Source organism: Chrysochloris asiatica, unplaced genomic scaffold (assembly GCF_000296735.1).
Source record: "Chrysochloris asiatica unplaced genomic scaffold, ChrAsi1.0 scaffold00438, whole genome shotgun sequence".
In the NCBI taxonomy this organism is placed as follows: domain Eukaryota; kingdom Metazoa; phylum Chordata; class Mammalia; order Afrosoricida; family Chrysochloridae; genus Chrysochloris; species Chrysochloris asiatica.
Genome location: NW_006408956.1, coordinates 1,361,887 through 1,374,669, shown reverse-complemented (window position 1 = coordinate 1,374,669; position 12,783 = coordinate 1,361,887). Strand labels below are relative to the sequence as shown.

The window sequence follows — 12,783 nt, the reverse complement described above, 5'->3', positions numbered from 1 at the left end:
TTATGATCCACACAGTCAAATGTCTTCGCATAGTCAATAAAACACAAGTAAACATCTTTCTGGTATTCTAGGCCTTCAGCCAAGATCCATCTGATGTCAGCAATGACATCCCTACGTCGTTCCAAAGCCTCTTCTGAATCCAGCTTGTTGATGCACTGCTACTTGTTGATGCACTGCTATTAACCACTTTTGAATTATGTTAAGCTAAATTTTACTTACATCTGATATGAATGACATTGTTCAAAGATTTCCACATTCAATTGGTTCACCTCTCTTTGGAATAGAACACAAGTATGGATTTTTTATCCAGTAGGTTGGCCAAGAAGCTGTCTTCCAAATTTCTTGGCATGAACAAATATGTACTTCTTGTGTACTTCAGTATGGGTTGCATCTCAATGTAAAGAAAATGAAAATCCTCACCACTAGACCAAGAAATAACATCATGATAAATAGAGAAAATACTGATGTTGTCAAAGACTTCATTTTGCTTGGACCCACCATTAACACTCATGGAAATAGCAGTCAAGAAATCAAACGATGTGTTGTATTAGGCAAATATGCTACACAAGGCCTCTTCAAGTTGTTGAAGAGCAAAGAAGTCAGTTTGAAAACTCAGGTGAGCTTGATCCAAGCCACAGTATTTTCAATAGCATTATATGCATGTGAGGAGTCCTGGTGTGGCGCTGTGGGTTAATGCTCCAGACCGCAAAGCCGTCTGAACTGCAAGATCAGCAGTTCAAGCTTACCAGCTGCTCCTCGGAAACCCTATACAGGGTCGCTATGGGTCAGAATTGACTGGATGGCACTTCACAACAACAACATGTGCCTGTGAAGACCATAGGAGAACAGATGCATTTGAGTTACACTGTTGTAGAAGAATATTAAACATACCATAGAGTGTTTGTTGTTATTAGGTGTCGTCTAGTTGGTACTAACTCATAGCAACCTTATGCACAACAGAATGAAACAGTGCTCAATCCAATGCCAACCTCACATTGCTTGCTTGAGTCCATTTTTCCAATCTACCTCGTTGGGGGTCTTCCTCTTTTTTGCTGACCTTCCACTTTACCAAGCATAATGTCCTTCTCCAGCGACTGGTCCCTCTTGATAATATTAATGGATGTTTAGAGCTGTTTCTCATCATTTTGAGTTGAGCGCATCAGCAAATGAAGGTTCTGAAAGCTTACTCCATTTGAGTCATCACAGTCATCTCTACTAAGGGGAGCCAGCTCTTCCCCAGTTGTATTTTTTGAGTGCCTTTTAACCTGAGGGGCTCATCCTCTGGCACTATATCTGACAATATCCTGGTGCTATTCATCATGTTTCCATATTCAACATACTGGTGCTATCTGACAGTGTTCCACCATTATTCATGAGATTTTCAGAGACTAAATATTTGAAAGTGGTCCATCTCTCCTTCTTCCTAGTCTGTCTTAATCTGGAAGCTCAGCTGAAACCTGTCCACCATGGGTGATCCTGCTAGTATTTAGAATATCGGTGGCATAGCTTCCAGAATCACAGCAACACAGAACCCACCAGAGTACTATAAACTGACTGCCATGCTCCTTAGAAGTACAGCCACAATGCTTCTTAGAAACTAGGATGGTGAGACTTCATCTTTCATACTTTGGACATAATATCAGAAGGGATCAGTCCCTAGAGAAGGACATCATGCTTGATAAAATGGAGCATCAGCAAAAAAGAGGAAGATTCCCAAGGAGATGAACTGGCACAGTGGCAGCAGCAATGGGCTCAAATGTAGTAACAATTGTGAGGATGGCACAGGATTGGGCAGTGTTTTGTTCTGTTGTGCACTATGAATAGAAAACAACTTGTGGGCATCTAACAACAATAAGCCTCCATGATCCTCCTGTGTCCTTCGAGAAAATCTATCAAGATAAATCCTTTGGGATTCCCCAAAACAGTTGCCATAATCTTCTGAGCTGACCTCTCTACCTTGAAATGGCCAGCCACTGTTTGGATTAGATCTTTTTTTTTTTAAAGACATTGTAACAATACTAAGATAAGTGTATTCCTGGGATAACTTGTTTGAAGCCATCCAGTGATCCCAGAGACATGTTTAAACATGTTTTGTTTTTAATAAAATCGTGCATGTATGGACTGAAACCTAACAGTAATAATTTTTGACTTGTTCTTGTTAGGTGCCATCGAGTCGGCACCGACTCATAGTGACCCTATGCACAGCAGAACGAAACACTGCCCGATCCTGGGCCAACCTCTCTACTGTTGCCACACTTGAGTCCATCAATGCTGACACCTGGCCAATCCATCTCGTTGGGGGTCTTCCTCTTTTTCTCTGACCCTCCATCTCTTACCAAGCATGATATCCTTCTCTAGCGACTGTTCCCTTTTTGACTTGGAGAGAGATTAATCAATGTGACAAAATACTAGAAATTGATGAAAGATGTATATATATTCATTTTTCTATTTTTTAAATTATTTTCAAAGTTAGAAAATTTGCAAAATAATTATCAGTTTGGGGGGGAGTAGATAAACTATGCTGAGCTTTTGTGGGTGTAACAACAGGTGTCTGCGCCCTTTAAGATCTAGTCCGCCCCTTACATGTCATTTTAAGCCCCTCCCACCCCGGAAGAGTTCTATCTATGCCCTTCCCCTTCCCTAGGGCTCCTCCTTCCCCCCCCCCGCCTGCCCCGCCCCCGCTCACACAAAACTCTCCCCTGGCACCATGGGACCCGCCCTGGAGCCATCGCCTCCGCCCTAAACCCGCCTCAAAACCCTCGGCCCCGCCCAGGCCCCTCCCCAGGTGCCGGCGGCCCCGCCCGCCCGCCGTGGTGGAGCGCAGTCACGTGAGCCGGGGCTTCGGCGCTCCGCTGTGTGCTGTCATGGTGGTCCTGGTGTACGGCTCTCCGGGCGGCCGCCTGACTCAGGCGCTGACGCGAGTATTGGTACTGGTCCAGCTGGTCGGGGTGTTCCTGAGCGGCATGACGGGCGCAATCGCGCCCATGGGGCGCCGCTGGGGGCCGGACGGGCCGGTGCAGCCCATCGCTCGCACCCGCTCGGTGCTCCTAGACACAAAGACTGGACAACTAAGCCTGGTGGACGGCCGCCGATCTGACGCGGTGGCTTGGGCCAACCTCACTAACGCCATTCACGAGACTGGGTAAGGGTTGGCCTGGCCCCGCGCGGGGCCGACTACGGAGGAGGTTCTTGAGCACTGGGCGTTTACTTCGACCGGAGGTGGCGGTACTCCAGGGGCCAACCTCCTTCCGGCTCAATTCCCCACCTCAGAGCCTGCAGCACCCCTATGTGAACCAGGTCCCTGATGGGGGCGCTAATGCAACATCCCTCACCTCGTGGGGGCCATCTGAGAATGATGTACCTCTGTTGCTGTAGAGACCAGTGTCCCACCTGGAGGCTTCGGTACCCTGTCTGGATCAGACCTCACATCCACCCCACCCCACCCTAACCTTGAAGGCCAGTCTCCTGATCCAGGGCCTGAGTAGTTATGAAAGATCTCCAGGAGCCAGTCCCTGCATCTCATCCAAAATCGGGCAGCTGGACTGAGCCTGGGCTCTGGAGTATCCCTACGTTTACACAGACTCTCTCCTGTCCCTGACCAGGCACTTATCTGCAGACTTTCCGTGTGACTAGTTCTACTGTGTGACTTTTAATCTAACTCCTGTGCCTGTCTGACTTTCCACAACCTCCTCTGTGACTCAAGAGTTTTAGGATTTGTTCTGGCAGGGAGGTTGTGGGAAGCCCTTAGAACCTACACAAGGGATGGGCTAAGCCTTTCAGTCTTGTGCCTCATTAAGCATTCCTTCATTCATTCTCTGGGAGCTTGATGTTGGGGTCACAGAGCTGAGGAAGGTGAGAGTTCCTGCTCTATGGGGAAGGCAGTGTCTGAAAGGGAAGCAGAGTCAGTGGGAAAGGGGAGGACAGCAGGGCCCAGCATTTTGGGAATCCTTAAATCCCCCCAACTCCATCCTGGGCTTTTCTTTGTGACCACTGCCTCCTTCAGCAGGCATGGCCTCTTTCCATGGCAGCCTCCACTTGTTTTGCTAGCATGCATTGTTTCCTGTAAGTGTTGGGGAGACACGGGACAATGAGGACACTCGTTTCTCTACTTTATGACTTGGGGGTTATCAGACAGGCAAGGGAGAGATGTGCTGCAGACAAGAGTGACTAGGACAGTTCTGAGAGGACTTCTAGGGAGAGGAAGCCACAGTGTGGCCTGGCTTCTTTGGAGAAAACAAAGCCTAGGGCTGACGGCAGAAATGGCCACGACTTGGGGCTCTGGTGGACCCATTTCCTGCTGACTCACACAGGGAACATGCCAGCCCTCTGCTAGGATGCCAGCTTAGAGGTGGGCACAGAGGTACTGTCAATGTTCAGGAGGCCTATCGTATTCTTAATTATAGAAAGTGGACCCAGGGAATCCTTGATTTTGCAGGATAGACAATCAGACGCAGATAGGCCAGAATCTCCGGGTTCCGAGGCTAACTTCACTGCTATGTGACCTTGGGCAAGTCATTTTACCTCTCTGAACCGGTTTCTTCTCCTGAAAGAAGGGCTCAGAGTCATGGAAATTCAATTGAATTACAGAAAACGTCACTATTTTTGCTGAAGGAAGGAATGAATGAAAAAGAAGTAGATAATTGTTGTCGTTTTACAATTGGGGAAACTGAGGCCTGAGAGTGAACCCAGTTCTTCCTGCTTTCCCCTCACTTTTGTGGAATCTTTTCTGTCTAGCGTCATACTCTCTCCTCTTAGGTTCTCATGACCCTTTCCTTCTGAGCTTCCCAGCATTTGGGGTTATGATGTTGGGGACGTCTTATTTGGGACCCCATTTTACAGAGAAACTGAAACCTTTAGAGAAAACTTCCAGAGAACTCAGCAGTAAGATGAGAGACAGACATCTGGCATGTCCTGGTGCCTAACCAGCAGAATCTCTGATTTTTTTTTTTTTTTTGGAGGATGTGGGTCAAGGATTTGACTGTTCTGTTCACCTGGAATTGGGGTTCTTTCTCTCCCCCAGATTTGGCTGACAATCCTGAGATAGTCAGAAAAGATCACACTCCCTCCACCAATCGTCCTTCCTCTTTCAATTGTTACTCTGGACCCGCACCCCCAAGCAACAATTAGGGTTTGATGCTTGCAGATCAGAAGTACTCAGGTTCCCTCCTGTTCCCTCCTGTTTCTGATCTTGCTCCTGGGAAGGCCGAAACCTCCAACTTGACTTTTTCTTCCATCTCTGACTTGATTGTGTCAACCAGCCCCTTCGGCACTATTTGAAGTCAATCACAATCCAGCTGGACCGAACCAAACCTGTTACCATTGAGTCTGACTCGTGGCAATACCATGTGTTAGGGTAGAGCAGAACTCTGTCAGATTTTCTTGGCTGTAAGTAGATCCTCACGTCTTTCTTTTGCGGTGCCGCTGGGTGGGTTCAAACTGCCAACCTTTTGGGGAGCAACCAAGTATAAACTGTTTGTATCAAGTAAATAAAAATGGGAGGGAATTAACAAGCAGCATCTGGTGTGGTACTGTAGGATAAGCACTGGACTGCAAACCACAAGGTCAGCAGTTCAAACCCACCGGCTCCTCCTCGGAAATCTTACACGGGATTGCTATGAGTCGGAACTTAACAACAAGCAGCATCAGATAGGTGGTCTATACAACTCTGGTTTTCCTAGAGCACCTTGGGTAGGGGAGACTCCCACAGTGCTAAGTAGGTCAGCAGTTAGAACCCACTAGGTGCTCTATGGGTTGTTTTCTCCTGGTGATGGCAAAGGTACAAGAAGGCAAGTGGAAACACGAGTCCTTTTAAAGGCTAATCTTAGAGCGGGCACACTGGCACTTCCACCCACATGCCATTGCCCAAACCAAAAGTTGATTACAACGCAGAGCAACCCCACAGGACAGAGCAGAACGCCCCCAGAGGCCTTCTGAGGCTGTCGTCTTTCCTGAAACAGACTGCCACATCTTTGTCCTATGAATCAGCGTGTGGGTTCAAACCACCCACCTTTTGGTTCACAGCCACGTGCTTTAAACCACTGTGCCACCAGGGCTCCTTTCCACAGCTGAGGACAGGGAAGGACACTTGACCATGGATGGGGGGCAGGGGAACGGGACTGTAAAGGTGCAGAGCAGAAAGTGTGGGCGGGAGGAGACTTGGCTTAGGCCGTGCAGCCTACCACGACAATTATGTAACTGGTGTTTATTTCTGCCTCTTCTGGTGCAATGGGTCAGTAACGGTCTGCCTTGTCAAAACAACAAAATGGCAGTATTGTCAGATGGTGAGGATTCAGTGACTTAATAACAGACAGGAAGGGGCTAGCGCAGTGCCTGGCTAAGAGGACTCCCTGGGCATGTTCCACGTGAACCAGTGGTCGTTAACGTTGATTCTGACTCATAGCACCCCTGTGTGTATCAGAGTAGGACCATACTCCGTAGTGCTCACAATAGCTGTGTTTTTCGGAAGTACAGCGCCAGGCTTTTCTTCTGACACACCTGTAGGTGGACTTCCAGTTGCTAACCTTTGAGACACTCAGGAACTCCTCAGTAAGTGTTAACTGGTATTATTGTTGGTAGTAAAAGTACACATTGGTACAACTTTTTGGAGGGGGCTGTCTGACATTATCTGCTAAAAAATGAAAAGTGTGTGGTGGTACCGTGGGTTAAGCGCTAGACTGATAACCAAACAGTCGGTTGATGCAAACCTACCAGCCACTCTGCAGGAGACAGGAGAGACAGTCTGTCTGTTCCCATAAAGATGCCCAGACTCGGAAACCCTAAGGCGCAGTTTGATTCTGTCCCATTGAGTCGCTATGGGTCAGGATCAAGTTGATGGCAGAGGGTTTGGTTTTGACCCAGCAGTTCTGCTTTTAGGGGTTTCATCCAGCATATAAAGACAGACAGACATCCCTGTTGTGAACAGCTGCCCATCACCACCTTGCTAATCACAGTACAAACTGGAGATGGCCTGCAGCCCAATGGACAGTTTTGCCCTTGTCCCTCCCACTGACTGGATGTCCCTCCCCTAGGTGGGCCTTTCTGGAGCTGGGCACAAGTGGCCGTTACAATGACAGCCTGCAGGCCTACGCGGCAGGCATGGTGGAGGCTGCTGTATCTGAGGAGGTAAGGACAACAGTGGGGTACGGGGACCTGGTCTCCCACTACTGGCTGGACTCCCCAGGATGCTTAAGAGGTGTGTGCGGAGTAGACTTAGTCCCTAGACACTCCACCTAGTTGGGAAGAAAAGATTACACATATTCTTTACCATAAAAGACAAACTTTCTGAACCCTCATATATGTAAGCAAGACAAAGCGCTTTAAATTAGGAAGCATAATGATAAAATGAGTATTTCCTACAGGGTTAGATGGGCATGGCTGGAAGTTACCTTTCAGGCCTTGCTCAGTGAGCTCAGTGTTTGGGGAATTACAAACCCTCACCCTTCCTTCCCTGACTGACCCAGGGAAAGTCACTCTTCTGCCCATGCCTCAGTTTCTTCAGTTTCCAAGTGGGGGGTCTTTAGCTCCCAGCACGTGAAGGAAATCAATACTATTCTCCCCCAGCCGGAATGTCAGTGCGTGGTTTTGTTGGTCTGGACCAGGTGTGGCCGATGATCTGTAGTCAGCTGGGCGGGGCTGACCATCCCGGGTGGCCTTGTTCACGTGGCTGGGGCAACATTGTCTTTCCCCTTCTAGCAGGCTAGCCGAGCTTAGTCATACATCAGCCTCTTGGTAAATATGGAGGTCTCTTGAAGCCTGGTTGATACTGGACGGCATTTCGTCCCATAAATTGGGGCAGAAGGGAGATTTGCACATTTGTTCATTGCTGCGTCCTCAGTGTTTAGAACAACGCCTGGCACAGTGTTGTTGTTAAGTGCCATTGAGTCTATCCCGACTCATAGTGACCCTGTATAGTGCTTCCCAAGAGCACCTGGTGGATTTGAACTGCCGACTTTGTGGTTAGCAGTCCAGTGCTGATCCTGCAGCGCAACACCAGGACTCCTGGCATGTAGTAGCTGCTCAGAAAATGATGGGCTGAGCTGCCAGGAGCCAGACTGAATGCACACATACGTGGGGTTCCAGGCAGCAAAGGTGGCATGATGCAGTATACATGCAACTCTGAAGGCTTCAGTTGAGGGAGACTTCAGAGGCGTTGGCCCCAGATAGGGCTAAGAGTGGGTCAGTGAGGGGCCCTCCTGGCCTGCCTGGCAGCCGGGGGGGCCTCAGGGAAGGGAGCAGCCCCAAAGCCTTGTCCTTGCCCATCCCCACCCCTGCAGCTCATCTACATGCACTGGATGAACACTGTGGTGAATTACTGTGGCCCCTTTGAGTATGAAGTTGGCTACTGTGAGAAGCTCAAGAGCTTCCTGGAGGCCAACCTGGAGTGGATGCAGGAAGAGATGGAGCTGAACAGGGACTCCATTTACTGGCACCAGGTGGGTATGGCTGCCAAGTTCGGCACGGTGGAGAGGGGGTGGGGCCTTCCGCCACCGTGGCTGCTGGTCCTCCAGCCAGCCGACAGCCCCGTCTCCCACTCATCTTGGCAGCCTTGTGGCCTGGGCAGCTGCCTAACCACCCTTCTGCATCATTATCTCCCCCCCTCCTAGCTAACCTGCCACTTATCCATCTGTCCAATCTCCAGCTGTCCATCCATCTGTCCGCCTCCTTGATAACACTCCAGTCATCCGTCCTAGTCTTCCTCTTGTCAGAGAGTAACCAGAGACATGATGTCCGTGGTACCCATGGGGCGCCACTCAGTACAGAGCGCAGAGGACGGTGGGGAGGGGAGAAGACCCCAGTTCAGACAATCTGGGCCCAGTGACTTTGGTTTAACTTCCTCCTTGGGTGAGCTCCTGCCTAGCTGGCAGCTGACTGTCAAGTCCCACATGGGGTGTTGTGCCTTTAGGCAGCTGATTGGTCATCAAAAGTGGAAAAACAGTCGGTTATATATAAATTCCTTGAAAAACGTCAAGAGTTGAACTGTGAAGCACATGCAACAGGTTTTCTGTGAAATGGTCCATGAGGCTCCATCTAGCTTCAGCCAGGTTTGCCACATTTCCTTCAGTAGAGTTTTTCAATGTGTACCTGAGAATCTACTTATCCTCTTACTAGAAATAGGCTCTCCCACCTACTGAGTCACCCACCCACTGACCCATCCATCCACTCATCCACCCAGCCTCCCACCTTTCTTCCCTCTCTCCTTTCTATCCACCTTCTATGCATCCATCCATCCATAGCCCACTCACTCATCTAGCTTGTCTGCCCGTCCACCCGCCCACCCACAAGCCTTTCCCTCTGTTCCTCTCATCTGCTCATCCACCCATCGAACCTTCTAGTCACCCATCTGCCCATCTTAGCACAGCGGTCACTTCTTCCATCCACCCACCCTATTGATACACCTCATTTGCTTGCCTGCCCATCTCCGTGGTCTACCTGTCTATGCATCTGCCCTTCCCAGCTGCTTCCTCCTTCCTGGCCCTGTGGGTATCTCTCAGTCCACCCATCGGTTGACCCATGACATCTGCTCAGTGTCATTCCTCCTGAATCTCTTCAGGGGCTGCCCAGTGCCCTCCTGATGGAGCCCTGCTCCTTAGTGTGGTCCCTGCCCTCCTTGCTTCCTGTTGTCTAGCTCCTCCAGCCCCCTCTCAGTTTCCTGAACAAGAGTGTTACCTCTCTCCTCAGGGCATCCAAATATGCTGTTTCTTCTGCCCAGAACACCCCTCCTCCTCCCTTTACCCAGTTAACTCCTACTTAGTCCTCACCTTCAGCTGATCCTGTCTTTTCACCTCAACTGTGAGTACCACAAGGACAAGGGCCACACCTGTTTACTCTCTGCCGTACCTCCAGTGCCTCGCACATAGTAGGTGCCTGGTTAACAAATGTTTGTTGAAGATGTCTGACTCTGTCTTGTCTTATTTATCCACTCCATGCACCTGACTGACATCTGTCATTCCTGCTTCCCCTCCACCATCTAGCCAATTGCTGCTCTCTGTAATTCCCTTCTGTTTAACGTAGCAGCTCAGCTCCCTATCCATCTGTCATTCCTGCCAGCCCATCATCCATCCATTTGTTCTGGTGTCCATCTGTTCATCTGTCCATCCATCCATCTGTTCATTCATCTTATTTGTTCTTCTGATCATTTGTAGGTCTCTTCATCTTTCTCTATCCATCCTTCCATCTATTTATTCCGCTTTTCATCCATCCATTCATCCTCCCATCTATCCATCCATCCATTCATCCTCACATATTTCTGCTCATCCTCCCATAATCTTTCCATCTGTCTGTCCATCCACTTAAACCATCCATCCATCCGTCCATCTTGTAGACACTTTCTAAGCACCTGGTGTATGCCCTTTGGGGGGTGTGGTGATGATACTGCAGACTGTTGAGGCAGAACAGTGACAAAGGCGAGAAGCCAGTCACATGAAACAGGTTTCCCAGGGCAGGAGCTCAGCTAGTGACTACACTCAGAACAGGGAGCCATCGGCAGTAGGCCAGGACTAACTGGGAGGTTTCCTGGAGGCCGGGCTCTGAAGTTGGATAATCTTGGGTTTCTGGAGATGAAGTTAATCAGTTGAAGGCAGTGCATGGCATGGAGGGGTGGGTAGTGGGTTAACGAGGTCCAGGCTGACTGGAGCCAGGAAGGTGTGGTTGAGCCTCCCCTGCTCTTTCTGAGCCCCCAGGTCCTGGGCCCTCCTGTGGGAATAGGAAATGTGGAGCTGGGGAGAAGCCTCATCCTTGCTCTTTTCTTTACCCTCTGCCCTCTGCCCTCAGGTACGGCTGACCCTCCTGCAACTGAAAGGCCTGGAGGACAGCTATGGTGGCCACGTGACCTTCCCAACCGGGAGGTTCACCATCAAACCCTTGGGCTTCCTGTAAGTGCCACCCCCCAAGTGGACAGGGTGGGGAAAAGGGCTTACGCATCTCATCGTCACACATACCTGCTTTGTTGCTTCCTGGCACCCTGATCTCAGACGGGCCGGCTAAATTCCTTCAGCTTCAGCTTTCTCTCCTGTGAAATGGGTACAGTGATCGTACCCACTGCAAATGCAGTGACCCTCTGCTGCACCGACCCTCTTCAGCCTGTTGCAGCTCTCTGGGGACCTGGAAGATCTGGAGCCTGCCCTGAACAAGAGCAAGACCAAGCGTGCCCTGGGCTCAGGCTCCTGCTCGGCCCTCATCAAGCTGCTGCCAGGCCAGCGTGACCTCCTAGTCGCCCACAACACCTGGAACTCCTACCAGAACATGCTGCGCATCATCAAGAAGTATTCCTTCCAGTTCCATGAAAGCCCCCAAGGTGGGTGGGCATGGGTCTGTTGGTGGTGGGTGTAAGAGGACAGGAGGGGATGGTATTCGGCGGTGTGGCCTGGGCAGCCCTTCCTGCCCCCTTATACACTAGGGCCCTAGGGGGCCCCTCTCAGAGGACATCTTGTTTCTTGTTGCTGTTGTTAAGTGCCATCAAGTCAGGTTTGACTCACAGCAACCCTGTATAGGGTTTCCGAGGAGCAGCTGGTGAGTTTGAACCACCGGCCTACAGTTCAAACCGACCTTATCCTACAGCTGCGTTTTTCAAATCTAGTGTGGCGCCATAGGATAAACGCTTGATCTCAAGGTTGGTTTGAATCGAAAAGTCAGTGGTACAAACTCACCAGCTGCTCCTCAGAAACCCTATACAGGGTCGCTGTGAGTCGAACCTCACTTGATGATATGTAACAACAGCAGGATCCTCTGCTGTTGAGTTGATTCTGACTCCTAGCGACCCAAAGTACAGCTGCCTCATGGGGTTTTCCTTCAGAAGCTGTATCATTTAGCTATTGCTGCGTAACATGTCACTCCCAAATGTAAAACAAGCAATGCTGCAAACAACCACCATGTAGGTCAACAGGTGGTTCTCTTGTTCTAGGCCAATGTTGTCGTTCTCTTGTGCTGCTATAACAAATACCACAAGGAGGGGACTTTAACAAACCAAAATTTATTTTCTCACTTCCGTTGAGGGGGCTGGAAGTCTGAATTCAGAGCGTCAGCTCTAGGGGAAGGCTCTGTCTAGATTGGCTCTGGGGACTGCTCCTTGTCTCCTTTGAATTTCTGTCCCTGTTGGCCTTGCCCATCTTCATGTGGCATGACTTCTGTCTTCGCCCGTGTTGTGTGCTTGCTTGTTTAATCTGATGTTTTATATTTCAAAAGAGATTTATTTAAGGCATCAAAAGCGAAACCCTAACTCAGTGCCCTTGAGTTAATTCTGACTCACTGCAATCCTTGAGGTCTCATGGACTGTCAATTCAGACAGAAGCAGACGGCCATGTCCTTCTTCCCTGGAGCAGCTGGTGGATTCGAACCACTGACCTTTCAGTGAGCAGCTGAGAACATAGCCACTGTGCCACCAGGGCTCCCTCCCTTTGCTGAGCCTGCCTCATTAACCTAACAAAAACCCTTTCCCAAATAGGATTATTACCAGAGGTGGTGATGTTATTGTTAAGAGCCAGTAAGTTGATTCCGCCTCAGTGACCCTGTATAGGGTTTTTGAGGAGCAGATGATGGGCTTGAACTGCTGACCTTATGATTCACAGTCCAGTGTTGATCCTACAGCGCCACACCAGGAGTCCACCAGAGAAGCAGAGGTTGGGACTTACAATACATTTTATTTTATGTTGGTAGTTTTTCAATGATTGTTGTATTTTTTTAATTTATTTAAGGTTTGTATTGTGGATTGAGTGAAAGTTTACAGGGCATATCATCAGTTTTACATTCAATGAATCATATACCTTGTTTCATTACATTGATTATAAT

General features: G+C 49.4%; 1 protein-coding gene across 1 annotated transcript in view; it reads left to right on the top strand.

The window, feature by feature from the left end:
• Window positions 1–2,864: 2,864 nt before the first annotated feature.
• The window catches only part of PLBD2 (phospholipase B domain containing 2), a 27,455-nt gene continuing 17,536 nt past the window's right edge, over window positions 2,865–12,783 (top strand). Inside the window, exons 1-5 of the mRNA XM_006876969.1 lie at window positions 2,865–3,142; window positions 7,029–7,122; window positions 8,274–8,432; window positions 10,771–10,871; window positions 11,079–11,307. Of these exons, the coding sequence (XP_006877031.1) occupies window positions 2,865–3,142; window positions 7,029–7,122; window positions 8,274–8,432; window positions 10,771–10,871; window positions 11,079–11,307 (861 nt within the window). The remainder of the gene's footprint in view (window positions 3,143–7,028; window positions 7,123–8,273; window positions 8,433–10,770; window positions 10,872–11,078; window positions 11,308–12,783) is intronic.